This window comes from Daphnia pulex, chromosome 1, assembly GCF_021134715.1.
Source record: "Daphnia pulex isolate KAP4 chromosome 1, ASM2113471v1".
NCBI lineage: Eukaryota > Metazoa > Arthropoda > Branchiopoda > Diplostraca > Daphniidae > Daphnia > Daphnia pulex.
Window position 1 is genome coordinate 1,413,999 of NC_060017.1, and position 13,438 is coordinate 1,427,436.

A 13,438-nucleotide genomic window follows, 5' to 3' on the forward strand; every position below is an offset into this window, starting at 1 on the left:
ACTTAACCGGCCACAGAAGAAGAAGAAGAAGAAAACCAGAAAATCAAGAAGAAAAAGATAAAGCGCAAGAGAGAAAACGTCAAGATGACGAAAATACACAGAAAACGAGAAGAACCTGATGGAAAAGTGTCAAAGAGAACGTTCATTTTCTTGTCCATTAGAGAGTCCGTCGGGACCACAGATAAAGACAAGAAGAAGACAAAAAAGAGAGAGTATATGTACAACTTTTTTGTTGTCTCTCTTTTCACGACATCTCCTTCGTTACTTTGCAATCGATATATTTGAAACTTGCTTTTCTCCTTGGACTCCCGAATGCGGCGGCATGAAGCCAAAAAACTGCGCTGACCAAAAAGAAGAAGAAGAGAACCGCGCCTTTCAAGGTTGGCGGAGCTGCTGTAGACGATGACGTTGTGTTGTTATTTCATCGCGGCAAAAGAGCAGAGCCTAACTCCTCAAGGGCCAGGCATATGCCGGAGAGAACGGCCTGGCAAACAAATACAAAAGGGCATCACTGAATTTTTCGGTTATAAAAAAAAACAGCCAAAATGAATAAGGAGGGCGTCACAGGGCGATGGGCCAAGAAAAGAAAACGGACCTGGCTGTCCGTGAACCTCCTAGTGTACACATCGGGTATCATCAGTTTCCCAGGTGAGAGAGAGACACGGCTTTTGTATATACTGGGAGATGGGGGCCTTGTGTGTAGGTGTCGGTTGGAACCCGAGACGGACAGAGAAACAAGCACGCGCTTCCTGGTATTTTATGGATTCCATCAACTTGAAAGACCAGCGTGAAAGACGAGATGGAATATATGGAAAATAACAACAACAATCTACTGCAGCCCGTCTTTTTAATGTATAATAATGGCCAATGTCGTTCCCAACCGGAAAGCGCAATCTTTTCAGAGGGAAAACCAGATTTTTCATTTTAAAACAAAACAAAAACAAAAGAAAAAGAGTTGACTGATGTTGGGTGCAATTTCCCCACTCAAAATGAAGGCAACGTTCATATTTTACATTTCTTATTACTATGCTTGGCTTTCGGTAGCGCAAGATGCAAATAACGAGCGGTAAAATACCATGGGCGATCGCGGCGGCACCGGCACGCAACCGTCAAAAACACTGAAAAGATATACCAGTTGGTTTCGTCCATTTTGTCTTTCTTATATTTTCCTCCCATTTGATCTTTGCCCTTTTCAAAGTGTGCGAGTGGTATAAATAAAAGAGAAGGCAAAAAGGCCGTACCCGGTTGTTATTGCGGCACATCTGGGACAGAAGACGATAAGCGAGAAAAAGCGTTTAGCATGAATCAAACTGCCCAAGTTATACGAGTAGTGGCCCAGCTGAATGAAGAGGCTAAATATATATTCATAAGCCTGTTTTTTTTTTCTGTTTTCAAGGCAGACAAACTATTCAAAACTTGTTGTAAAAGAAAATTCCATAAATTATTGATTCCTTTTTTTCTTGTTGCTCGATAGAGAAGTCGGTAGTTACGGCCGCCATTTCGATGCAACGTTGGATATAATTATGGATCTCTCTTCTTCATCTGCAATCACTTTTTATTAGACGTCCGCTTTGTCTTTTCTCTCATCTTCTTCTTGTTTCAGTTGGTCATACTGGCTCCTTTGCCCGTCCATTCCTCGTGCAGTTGGACCTGGCAGCCCAAGTCACGCAAGGCTGCCTTGATCTCGACGGTGGGTGCACGCTGTGTGCGCTTCATTGCCGTTTGGAGCAGATCTTCAACACCGGCCTCGATGAAAACGGTCGTCAAATCCTTCCGACGCGCCACGATGTTGCGGATGGCCATACTCGCTTGTCTCTGCGTTCACATGAGACTATTTGAAGAAAAAACCCAACCGAAATGACAAAACAAAGCCACTTTTATGACTTACCTCGACGCCCACTTTGAGTTTGTGCGTTTTCAGAATGTCCACCACCAGCTGTCCGACACCGTTGGCCACAAAGGCCGCCGCGTTATCGGGAGTTCTCAGACACAGGGCTGCTATGGCGGCGCATCCCATCTCTGCCACTGAAGCCACGCACTAATCAAAATGCAAAATAATAATAATCTACGCGCAGTATGGGAAATGTCATATATAATCATTAGGAGGAGAATCTGTTTACAATAGAGTAATAAATCTGTCGGACGAGAAATGAGAAGATTCCCATCCAGCTAATTACTACTCTACAAATCTACTTCAGGTGTGACCGACCAACCGACCGGAACGCACACCCACAACTAATTTCCATGTAAATTTTCGATGTTGAACGCGCCCAGATTAGGTAAAAGAGAGAAAGATAAAAAAAAAGGCAAACATGATTATAGAGATTGTACCTTGTGGCGACCCAGAGCGGCCGCAATCAACGGCACGGCGTTGCCTTTGCTGACCTCCCTCTTTACATCGTCGTTGCCTGCAAGGGATTTGATCAGGAAGAAGCTGCTCTCGACCAATTCCTTGTCTTCGTAATATTTGGCCAGGACGTCCATCACGAATTCTAGGCCACCCAGTTCAACGATTTTTTGGCAAAATTCATTACGAACAGCCAAACGCGACAGGGTCGGCAACAATTCGCTGATTACAGTTTTTTCCGTTTGAAATTCTAAAAAAAATAGTCAATAAATTTTCAGAGATAATTCCGATGGCGTTAAATCGCGACGGGATGCAGAGACGTAAAACGTTCGATGGGAGACAATACGGCCCTGACCCGACCCCTATAGATATTTACCCGTGAGTAGCGAAGTGAGCAGCTCTAGTCCGTTTTCTTGTTCTGCTATCATGCACGCGTAGTCATGGGCTCGTCCAAATTCGACACGGACGTCATCATCAGACACGACCGCACGGATCAACTGGCAGCATTTAACGACAACCTGAGCATATAGATGGTTACATTATCTCGACAGACATACACACACACACACACACATAAAAAGAAAAAAAATTCTTGGGGCACCGACAATAAACTTGGACAATGAATATTTTCGTGTTTTGTTTACATTTTACCTCGGCTTGATTGCGGGTAGGAGGAGATTCGAGGAGTTTACGAATTCGAGCCGCCAATTTAAAGTTGGCCATAAACGATTCACGATTATTTTCGTGCATTCGACAACTGTGGCAAAACACATTCAGCACTAAAGTGACAGTGCTTAATGAAGAATCCTGTAATCAGGGAATGTAAAAGCTGGTATTTACCAAGAGATGACATTTATGACTTTATACCTCTTCCAAAACAGTGCAGAGTAGCTCAATCCCATCGTGAGTAACTATATCTGGATATCCCTGTATGAGGGATGCCATGGTCTTCAGGCACTGATCACGCAAGGCTGAATTTTTCTGGTAATGCTTCAAGCTTTGGACAATCAAGGGGAATGCTCCATTCTTTTCAGCCATGATCCGATGGGCAAGATCAATATTGCACTCCTTTTCAACTTCTTCAAGAGATTTCAACACCTCAGCATCATCCAGTACCTAGCAGTTTAGATTTATACATTTCAATGATCATTTTTTTATCATCAATTTTTATTTACCAACCTCACTTGCAAGCTGCTTGGACAGATTTGTCAAAGTTACGACTATTGTGTGAGTTTGGCCACCTTCACCAGGTCCATCGGTGACTATGTTTGTGAGATCAACACCCTGCATTTACAAATTAAAGATCAGAATAGTTAGCAATCTTGGAAACAAAGAAAATACCTGAGCAGTGAACTGTTGTATAGCATCTTTCCGTGCTTCTTCCAATTCCAACCCAAATTCTTCGACATTTTCCTTGACAACAGTGTCAAAAGTCTCCTGAGTAATTACTTTGACCATGGCGAACTTGAATTCTTACAGATTTATAAATTTTGGAAAATTAATTAATTGCAGAAGCATTCGAACTTTCTATTTCTGTTGAGAACAGAACAAGGCCTAGTGATTAGTGAACAAAACGGTATTTGAAGTGGGGGTCTGTCCTGTCAAAATCTATTTCAGAATAAAAATAGACAAGTTTCAGCGCCACCTAGAGTTAAATTTGTAAATTGTTATGACTCATTACGACAAATAAATAAATTACCCACAATTTGGCAACCCCATTATCGCAAACAAAAAACACGACAACAATATGTAAATGTAATGTATTTCGAAAGAAATGGCTAAAAAAGTGGTTCCACACAGCTATTCCTGTACTGTTTTTTTACGTTCAGATTAAACTTTCTTTCTTCTCGACAGCTTTTGGCAACCGAATGAAAGGTAGATATAAGAAAGCTTTACCGTTTATATATTATTTTTAAAAGAGAGGTTTTTTATGGTGGGGTAATTCGATGGATTCAGTCAAGAAAGAACACCACGAGCTAGCTTGGACTTATTCACACAATCCTTGATGGCAAACACGAGAAACCACTCAACAAATGTTGATTTTCATGACCCGATTAACTTTCTACGACGGCACAGTCTATATAATCAAGAAAAAAAATTCCTTCTTATTTATACTTGCATTGGATTAATTTATCTTGTGAACTCTCTTTATTCATGTGTTGCAATGAAAACCAAAGTATTTGATTTTTATTCCTAATTAAATGATGAGCAATAAAAAATAGGCTTTGTTTTGCTTCTAGGCAAATGAATCGAAAGTTTTGGTATCTGGACGATGACCCGAGCACAACGAGATTAACCGACGATTTCCGGTCATCAAATACCACAAACCCCGATGAAATTCAAGGTAGGACCAAACCATTTAATTTGATTTCCGTTTGCTGTTTAGCTACCACTTTTCGTTAGGAATGCACTGTTTTAAAACGCCTCATTTTCTAAAAGTCTGGCCTGTTTTACGGTACACTACAATTACTCGCCCAACTATCATTTCATGGGGGGTTAAGATGGTAATTTCCTTTGGAATGTCGTTGGAATTGAACCTTTCAGCCGGAATTGAAGGCCCAGGATATTATATATATATATGTACAGAACAGTTTGGCAGGCGAACGTAATCAAATATATATTGCAGTGCGTTAAAATAAGAAATGCAAAGGGGGGTCTCCTCACTGCGGGTGTCGACACAAGGATCTAGGGAGATCCTTGTGTCGATCCTTGAGAGAAGGGGGGCTTTTCAAGTAATAATCAGATTCTTTCAACGTGGCTGTCCGCTGCTGCCATTCAAATTCTTTGACATGAAAGCTAAAAATCCACATCAAACACATAGGCTGTATGTGATGAAGGCAGGGTGAACGTTTTCTGCATATAATACGGCGACCAACATCCCCCTTTTGTGTGTGATGGCCCTTATTTTTTTGCCTAGCTACAAGTCATCCGACCTTAACTCCTAGCTAGCCTTTTTTTTGATGTTTTGAAGCTTTTTGGCTCGTGTGGTCCTCAGCAGACCCGTTGACGTGTATAATGTTGATGCAAATTTTTGTGTTTTGACGCGCGGCCCCGGCTTCAAAGTATTGGATTTTTCATTTCAAACGTGTTGTCATTTCCACCTGCCAGTACTGGGCGACTGACCAAAAAAGCTTTTTCAAAATCTGGCGCCAGTCCAGCAGACTCTCTCCATCCATTGGCAATAAGCTCTTGATAGCTTTTTATCGCGCCAGCAATACAAGGGAATAAATCTTTTCCTTATTATCCTTATACTTTTATGCACAATCATTTCTAACTTATATTGCCGGCAATATAAAGCGAGTTCATTTGAAAGAAACCAGCATCTCCTATTCCAATAGTCTTTTTTTTCTTTCGACTTGTAGGCCGTAAATTCATCACTGGATTGTACTGTGTGCTCTTCTTTCTTTTCTATTTAACCGATCCCCTCTCTTTTTTCCTCCAACGTCAACGGGCGTAAAGGAAAAAGTCAACCCGCCTCTTCTTGTGTCTCACAGCAGCTCGTCCTTTTTTTTCTTTCCGACCTATAGCCGGACCAAGCTCGTTTTAGGTTCTGAACGATTTCGATGGGGGGTCTTTTTTTCGCCAAAAAAGCGGCACTCGTTCTTTGTGTCAAAAGGGCCATCAGACTCTGGACTCTACAGTTTCTTATTCCTTAACGAAGAAAATGGAAACGAGCCGACTCCAGTGCCCTCACACAACCGAGAGACTGAGAGAGTCTGTCTGTATATCGCGTGTCCGAGATGTTTTCCGTTTCAAATTCTCTTTCGCTCCATCATCACCTGACCCGACTGACTGACTCGGCTTCTCTCTCTCTCTCTCTTGATGTTGTATATAGACCAACTTTATTTTCTTTTTCTATTTGGTTTTACATTAAACATTGGTTTGCTGGGGCAAAGGCACACGTTCCGACCGACCCAGCAAAAAATGACTTGAAATATATTTAAAAGAAAGTCCATCAGCAGTGGCGGTATCTCTTGCTTATAGTTGATGACTTGTCCTCCACCCCCCTATTCAATCACTTTCTTGTCTTCACCCAAAATGCTCTTTTCTTTTCTACTTATAATCGACTGCGGACTTGGTGCTTGTTGTAGTGAACCCTATAATTATCCGTGGTTCATTTCATATTCATGAGGGCTCATTTGGCGACTCCTTACGACTCCTGCAATCCCCCCTCAGCTTGTTGTAGAAATTTCCGAATGGTATAAAAACTACCCTGCCGTCCAATGAAGAAGAATAGGATTTTGAATGCAAAACATGATTCATTTTTATTGTTCGTTTGTATTTTCTTTTTATACAGAGCTGTACATGCGATTTTCGTATGGACACAAAACAGAGCGAATAGTAGAACGGGGCGAGACCATTTTTCAAACAAAAACAAAACAGAGCGACAGAAAATTGCGGGAAATTGTAGATCAGGACACCTTTTTGAAATTGTTTTTTTTTTGTTTGTTTAAGAGTGATTGGGCATTTCCCATTTGGGACTGGCGAGATCGTCGCTCTCGACGTCTTCAATGTCGACGTCGTCGTGTTCGTTTTCCAGTTCGCTGGAATTGGCGGCTCCGTCCTTGTTGCGCTTGCCGCTGCGCTTGAGCTCGTGCGTCTTTGAATGTTTGGACAGGTGGTCGGAGCGCATGAATCGCTTGTTGCAGACTGGGCAGGCGAATCGCTTCTCGCCCGTGTGGGTCCGCAAGTGACGCTGGAGCTCGTCGGAGCGCGTGAAACTCTTGCCGCAAAAGAGCCACTGGCAGCTGAAGGGCCGCTCGCCCGCGTGCCAGCGCAGATGGGCCTTCAGGTGCGACGTCTTGCCGTAGACTTTGCCGCAGCCCGGAACGTGACACAAATGCTGTTTCTTCTTGTGCTGGCTGTTGCTGTGTCCAGTGATGCTCGCTCCTGTCGTGGGATCCTGGAAAAAAGGACAAATCGGTTACAATCGCCGTTCTTACTGGTTCGCACATTTTTTTTCAAATGAAATAGACGAATGAAAAGGGGGTTTTCAAATTTACCTGGCAATTGGGGCAGCGACACCTGCGGCACCGACGGGAAGCCAACGTGGCGTGAGTCTTGAGCAGTGCGGCAGCGACGCGTTGCTGGAACTCGCTGGGATTCTGGTGATGAGGAGTCGAGGCTGCGCAGGAAGATCGGCTCGAGTCGAGGACCGACGATGGCGTTGTGGCCGTCGCCACCGGAGACTGGTGGAGGCTGCCGGCCGTGTGCTGCTGGTGGGCGGCCAACATTTGGTGGTGATGGTGGAAGGCGTAATCCGTGCTGCTGCACTGGCCCGTTGCGACGGAAGCGGCGGCGGGGATGGCGCTGCTGGCCGGTGACCACCATGATCCCAGCGTGGATTCCGTTTGATGTTGGTGTTGTTGTTGTTGTTGTTGTTGCTGCTGCTGCTGCTGCTGCTGGTGGTGGAGGTGGTGGTGTAAGTTGTGTTGTTGTTGATGCATCGATGCGGCGTGATCTTGCGGTGGCGTCATGGACTTGTCGACGGGAGATTGCGAGTAGTTGCCCATCATCAAGTTGCTGTTGTTGGACGGCAACATGTAGTAGGAACTGGGCGATGATGAAGAGACGGACGGAACTGCCGACGAGGAAGTCTCACGATCTGCGGGTGGTGTTAACGGCAGATCCCGAACAGCCGGAACGCTGGCCCCGTTGATGACTCCATCACTGTTGTTGTTGTTGTTGTTGTTGTTGATGCTGATGGGAAACTGTTGTTGATGGGCCGGTAAAGAGACGTTTACCGGCATGGAGACGGGCACTGTCGGCCACGGATTGGTCGGTTTGTGGTGGTGGTGATGGTGCACCATGCTGGATTCACTGATGGAGTAGTTTGACACGACAGATTGATGATGGGAAACGTTTTGGTGGTAATTGGCGGCCGGGTAGTGGTGATGTTGCATCGGGTAAGATTGAACTTGATGGTGCGGGTTGAGGCCGAATCCGAATCGATTGCACGGATGGTGTTGCATCATCGGAAGCGGAGCAGAAGTCTGAAAGAAAAAGAGAAATGACAAAATTCCGTCAGTTTCCTCTTCGTTTGTTTTGTGGGGGGGGGGGGGGGGGGGGTCTGTCTCTTTTCCCAACTTACCGGATACTGGTGGTGGTGGTGGTGAGCGAAGCCGATGGTGTTGGGTAAGATGGAAGTCATGGTGACTGGTTCACTTCTGTGAAAAAGTTGTGAAAAGTTGTTCGGCTGGAAGAAACTGTTCCAATAAAATCAAAAATTGCGAGAGCAGAGCAGAGGATTGTCTTTTTGAAGTCAACACTTGAAAGGTCGAAGAGCAACTGATCTTTGGCAGGGGTTGACACAGACTTGATGTACTCTGGAACTAGCAGAGTAAAAAAAAAATAGACACGCCTTCCAACCATTTCTGGATGGCCACAGCCAGCAGCCGCCTTTAGGTAGAGGAGGTGTACGTAGTAAATGTTGGGCCGGCCAGCAGAAGAGAAGAGGCTGGCCTGCTGCAAGGAGGAGGGAAAACGTTTAGGCTCCTCTATTTCTCTACCTCTATGGTTCCTGGCAAGAGTCAAAGGGACAGAGGACCTTTCCTTCTTCACCTTGTCAATAGCCCCCGCCTCTATATCAGCTCTCCGGTCGAGATCCCTCCACCACCACCTCCTCCTCCTCTTTGATGTATATTCCCCACTCGGACGTTTGATGACTTTTGGTCCGCTCATTTCCATCTTTTCAATTACATTGAGATCATCGGCCTTTTCACAAGTACACGCGAAAAACCCTCCCCTGAAATATACTCGAGCAATAACTCGGAAGAGTCTATATAAATAGGATCGACTTCCGATCGGATTTGATTTGATTCCTTTTCGCGCCTTATTTTCCATATTATTTGAATATTTCAAGCGGGAAATCGAACTAAAAAATGGCCATCTTCTTTTATTTATTTTTTAATTTTCACCAGAACGAAAGCGGATTGACAACTGGAGTAGGTTCTCACCCAATTTTTTGTAAAATTTTTGTTCCAGTGGATTTGTAGATCCGAAATAATTCTCTTTTTATTTTTATTTTCTCTCACTCTGGAGAGAGACATCACGGGGTTTCTTTCTTGCCGTCATGTCAGCTGTATAGAGTCTGTATGTACGACACGACGATATATATTTATGCATGGGGTCCATGTGTCTTTCGCATTTGGTCAGGTTCAAGTAGAGTCCATGGCAAAGGGAGACAAAAGGGAGAGAAAAGAAAGAAGAAACCGAACCGAAAAAGAACTTGACAGTTCAGGAATGTTGGGCAATGGTCAAACACCCACACGGAGAGGGGTAGTAGTACCTGGACTTTGGGATGCACAGCATCACACAGAGAGAGAGAGAGAGAGAAAGACTATTCTGTCGTGAGATTGAACCGATGTAGATACACAAGTAGACAAGACACCCCTGGATTAAAAAATCCCATCCAGAAGAGACACAGTACAAATGAAGCAGGGGGTCCCGTTCCCTCTTTTGCTCGTCCCAAAAGGAACGAGCAACACAGCGCAGGGTTCCAGCTTTTGTTCCAATGGCGTCGAAATTCAAGCGCTCACATTTGGTATATCGGAACACGGAGAGACCGACCAACAGATCCGATCCTTGTAGATAGACAAAATAAGCTGCTGTGCTCGTCTCTGTAGAGAGGAAGAAAAAAAAAACATAAATCCTGTGCACTTAGGAGAAGAGGCGGCTTGTTTTGGCGGATTAACGATGGGCGAATATCTCGCAAAGTGTTTTGCTGGCCATTTTATTTTTTTTGGCCATTCGTCTTTTCCACTGTCCCTTGTTTCAAAACGAAACAAAAGACACACAAAAAGAGAAAAATGGTCAACCACAAAAATCTCCCTTCTCTTAAAATTTTTTGTTTTTTGTTTTTTAAGAGAAGATTATGTCGGTGTTTCTTATTGATGGATTTGTCCCAAGTCTCATTACATTTCATTTTGTTTCGTTTCATTTGCCGTTGATCCTCTTATTTATACCGTAGACTCGTTTAACTACCTTCTGGGAATCGATCAATCGACGATCGAAGCAAAGTCGTTAGCGCCACACGTTTGTCACGATTCGTCGAATCGACTCGACGTCTATTTGATTACATCGACAATTTGAATGTGTCCACTTCTTTTTAGACGCGTTTCTTCTTAGATGATTTCTGCGTAATAGGATGGCTGTAATGACTGTGGTACAAAAGGAAAAGAGACTACTACAGTGTCGCCTTGTCGTCTCCGCTCTTCCCCCCTTTTTCTACTCGCTTCTATTCTTGTGTGTAGACATAAAGCTTTTCTTTCAATTTTATTTTCTATGATGATTTTCTTGGTCTTGGTTTTTTTTATTTTATTTTATTTTATTTTTTACAAAAGAGAATTCCCTCGCCGACAGACGTGCGTATTATTGGCAGATGGATGAGAGGAGAGACAGAGGTGGTAGTTGGCGGTCGAGATGGTGAAGGAAGGCCCCCAGAAGTGAGGGTCCAGGCACCCCCCGTCGTGTCGGCTCTCTCTGAGGTGCTAGGGGTCACGTTGATTCCAAATGTCCCATCGACATGTTGCAATGGGTCCTCCAATGTACACACATAGAGAAGAAGAGAGAAAAGGAAAGAAAGAAAGACTGTGAATGAGGAATAGAGAGGGGACAAACGAGTCTTGTGACTGGAAAACGTTTAAACTAAAAAACTGAAATCATTTTGAAAGAAAGGCTTTATTTAATTCTCTTTTTTTCTTCTCCTCTTTCGACGGGGATGGCTGTCGAAAGTAAATCCAGGTTAAATAGCCGTGTCTTGTCACCGCTGATGGACAAGCGAAAAACACACCACCACCGTCTTCTCGTTATTTCCTTCAGGGCCAGTTTCGCCGCAGGTTTATTTCTTATCAGCTGGAAATCGATGTGAGTTTTTGCAGATTACATGAGCCTTAACAGATAAGGGTGACCAGGGCACGCGTATTCGCGTCAAAAAGTCTTTTGCCACCACCACCACCACCACCACTAAAAACATGTGTTAGAGGGGGGAGCAGCTCACATGTGAAGCGTATATCCTGTTTGCACACTCAAGTCGCTGCTTTCATGGATGGTTTTCTTAACTTTCCTCATTGTCAGTGTGTGCCATTCATCCTCTTCTTCTTCTTCTTCTGGGGACACACACACACCGTTACAATGTCGGCAGAGTGTGCAGTCGTGAAGGAATCGGAAGTCATCCAGTTCCTATATAACCACCGATGAATTGAATGCGTGTTGTGCGCTGTCGCTTTTGAACACACAAAGTTGCGGCTCGTCTTTTTGCGGCGGCAACTCTGACGAGGTCCAACGTTTTGATGGATTTGTGCTGCTCGTTTGATTCTTTTCAAGGCGGCAAACGGAAGCAAGTAACCATCCATTGTGCGTTTGTTGTATACGGAGCAGGATTTGACGTAGTCGTCCAGAAAGCTATAGTCGTTTTGCGTATTGAAAATCAAACCGATTTCCTGACTGACAGGAAGAAGCCCCTCTAGGTTAAGTTTATTAGTCAGTTTGCCATCAGTTTGGGTAGTTTGTCTTCTTCTGTCTATCGGGGGTTATTTCTTTCCCCCCGTCCGTCCTTAATTTTCAAATGACTCCATCAGCTTCTTCGTATTGACTGTGCAGTAACTACGTATATTTCTTGCTGGTACTACGGTTTGTATAATGAGAGGGACAAAAAAACACATAGGGGTCGAAGAAAAAGAGAAAAAAGAAAAATTCTTGTATCATTCCAGACAGGTAGTAAGAATATGTAGCAGGAATATTACGTGTACTGGACAAGCAGGTCACATTCGGTTCTTTATGGGGCCTATACGAACTCGACTCCCGGCAGGGGTTAAAACAAAGTCAAGCAAACGCCGAAAAAGGAAAAAAAGATTCCAAGTTAACCTTTTTTTTTCCTGTTTCCTCTTGTTTCTGGGAGGAGGGATTTTTCTCTCTTTGCTTGGTTTTCTTGTTATTTCTTACACTCCTTCTTTGCTCTTGCGTCTCCTCCTACTCTTGTTTCAAACAATCTGGGAATCAGGAGGATGTGTTTACCTTTCCATCCTTCTCTTTTTGGTAAAAGTCATTTTTTTTTCTTTTCCTCCTTCAGTTCCTTCATTTCTTTTGTCTTTTACTGTTTGGAGGTTGATTTGTCCGCTCTGCCGTGTGTGACCCAACCTTACCAAGCAAAGGATCCCGTAATTGTGCTAAATGCATTAGACACGCTATAACCGTTTTTTCTTCCCTCCTTCATATTTTATACAGCTCTGGGACTCTCTACCTGGCCCCGTATAATATACACACACTTTACAGTATATTTATATATTGGTCTATATCAGCGACCTGTCAGCAGCATTCTATAGGACCGAGCTATATATATACGTAGTATACGTAGTGTATTGACGTTCCAATGCATCGAAGGTCGTCCATGTTGGTCCTCCAGTACAACCGCTCATCTAGGGATGCTTATATTATATATCGTTTTCTTGCTTTACCCCCCAGTCCCATACGCACATGAACATGTACACAGTCATACTGGCAGTGTTTCATGCTGAATGTGATGGGCCCAATGGCTATTGCTGTCCTCTTCCTTTGGTTTCCCCATTCGTTCAGCTGTAAAACTGTCGTGTAAACGAATAACGAGCGACACCTTTTGTCCGGCCAGAATTTGCCAGGAGGCTTCTTATAGCCTGTACCATTATTCAAAGAGGAGAGGAGCAATATCCAGCAGCCAGTGACAAAACAAACGCAAAGAAAGAAAAGAATAAAAATAAAAAAAGGTCGATTTTCTTCACTTGATTTCCCATCGTTTCGTGTTGTTGCCTTCCCCCCGTCGTTCACGCTCACCGTCGTCCCTTTATGGTCCTCCCCATTACACTTTTCTCTCCTCTTCTAGTGCAGGACATAGAACGAATCTACACTTTTCCTTTCTTTATTTCTTTCCCTTCTTTCTTCCCCTTTTTGTTATCTTGACGTTGCAATTATTCCGCACCTAGGCCTCATGGAATGTGACCATCTTGTATTTGTTAACGTCTTGACATGGAATTTGTCAACGACCAGTTGCAACTATTCAGCAAACACCTCTATTGCTAAATAATGGCAATCCAGATGTTTACAGCGAAATTTAAGTGT

The 13,438-nt window shown here is 43.8% G+C and overlaps 3 protein-coding genes across 3 annotated transcripts in view; 1 reads left to right on the forward strand and 2 right to left on the reverse strand.

Annotated features, from left to right (window-relative positions):
* Nucleotides 1-1,340: 1,340 nt before the first annotated feature.
* On the reverse strand, nt 1,341-3,985 carry LOC124192353 (armadillo repeat-containing protein 6-like). The gene is made up of 8 exons (XM_046585589.1): nt 3,689-3,985; nt 3,527-3,631; nt 3,215-3,463; nt 2,999-3,154; nt 2,724-2,865; nt 2,332-2,597; nt 1,889-2,038; nt 1,341-1,815 (listed from the first exon to the last, which is right to left on the reverse strand). The coding sequence occupies exons 1-8, from the start codon at nt 3,803-3,805 to the stop codon at nt 1,600-1,602; spliced, it is 1,401 nt and encodes a 466-aa protein (XP_046441545.1). The 5' UTR covers nt 3,806-3,985; the 3' UTR covers nt 1,341-1,599.
* A 103-nt stretch (nt 3,986-4,088) lies between these two features.
* Nucleotides 4,089-13,438, forward strand: part of LOC124192315 (probable G-protein coupled receptor 158) — a 51,966-nt gene continuing 42,616 nt past the window's right edge. Inside the window, exons 1-2 of the mRNA XM_046585540.1 lie at nt 4,089-4,222; nt 4,588-4,691. The gene's annotated coding sequence lies outside the window, so the exon portion shown is untranslated. The remainder of the gene's footprint in view (nt 4,223-4,587; nt 4,692-13,438) is intronic.
* On the reverse strand, nt 6,606-8,667 carry LOC124192350 (transcription factor Sp5-like). The gene is made up of 3 exons (XM_046585574.1): nt 8,439-8,667; nt 7,351-8,340; nt 6,606-7,250 (listed from the first exon to the last, which is right to left on the reverse strand). Exons 1-3 carry the CDS (start codon nt 8,496-8,498, stop codon nt 6,798-6,800), a joined length of 1,503 nt encoding a protein of 500 aa, XP_046441530.1. The 5' UTR covers nt 8,499-8,667; the 3' UTR covers nt 6,606-6,797.

What these genes read in the sequence shown, in the direction of transcription:
- LOC124192353 (XM_046585589.1), bottom strand. Translation starts at nt 3,805, where the DNA reads ATGGTCAAAGTAATTACTCAGGAGACTTTTGACACTGTTGTCAAGGAA. An exon ending in TACAACAGTTCACTGCTCAG is followed by an intron (nt 3,632 to 3,688) that starts GTATTTTCTTTG and finishes TTGTAAATGCAG; the next exon opens with GGTGTTGATCTCACAAACAT. An exon ending in AACTCAAAGTGGGCGTCGAG is followed by an intron (nt 1,816 to 1,888) that starts GTAAGTCATAAA and finishes ATGTGAACGCAG; the next exon opens with AGACAAGCGAGTATGGCCAT.
- LOC124192350 (XM_046585574.1), bottom strand. Translation starts at nt 8,498, where the DNA reads ATGACTTCCATCTTACCCAACACCATCGGCTTCGCTCACCACCACCAC. An exon ending in ACCACCACCACCAGTATCCG is followed by an intron (nt 8,341 to 8,438) that starts GTAAGTTGGGAA and finishes TTTTTCTTTCAG; the next exon opens with ACTTCTGCTCCGCTTCCGAT. An exon ending in GTCGCTGCCCCAATTGCCAG is followed by an intron (nt 7,251 to 7,350) that starts GTAAATTTGAAA and finishes CCTTTTTTCCAG; the next exon opens with GATCCCACGACAGGAGCGAG.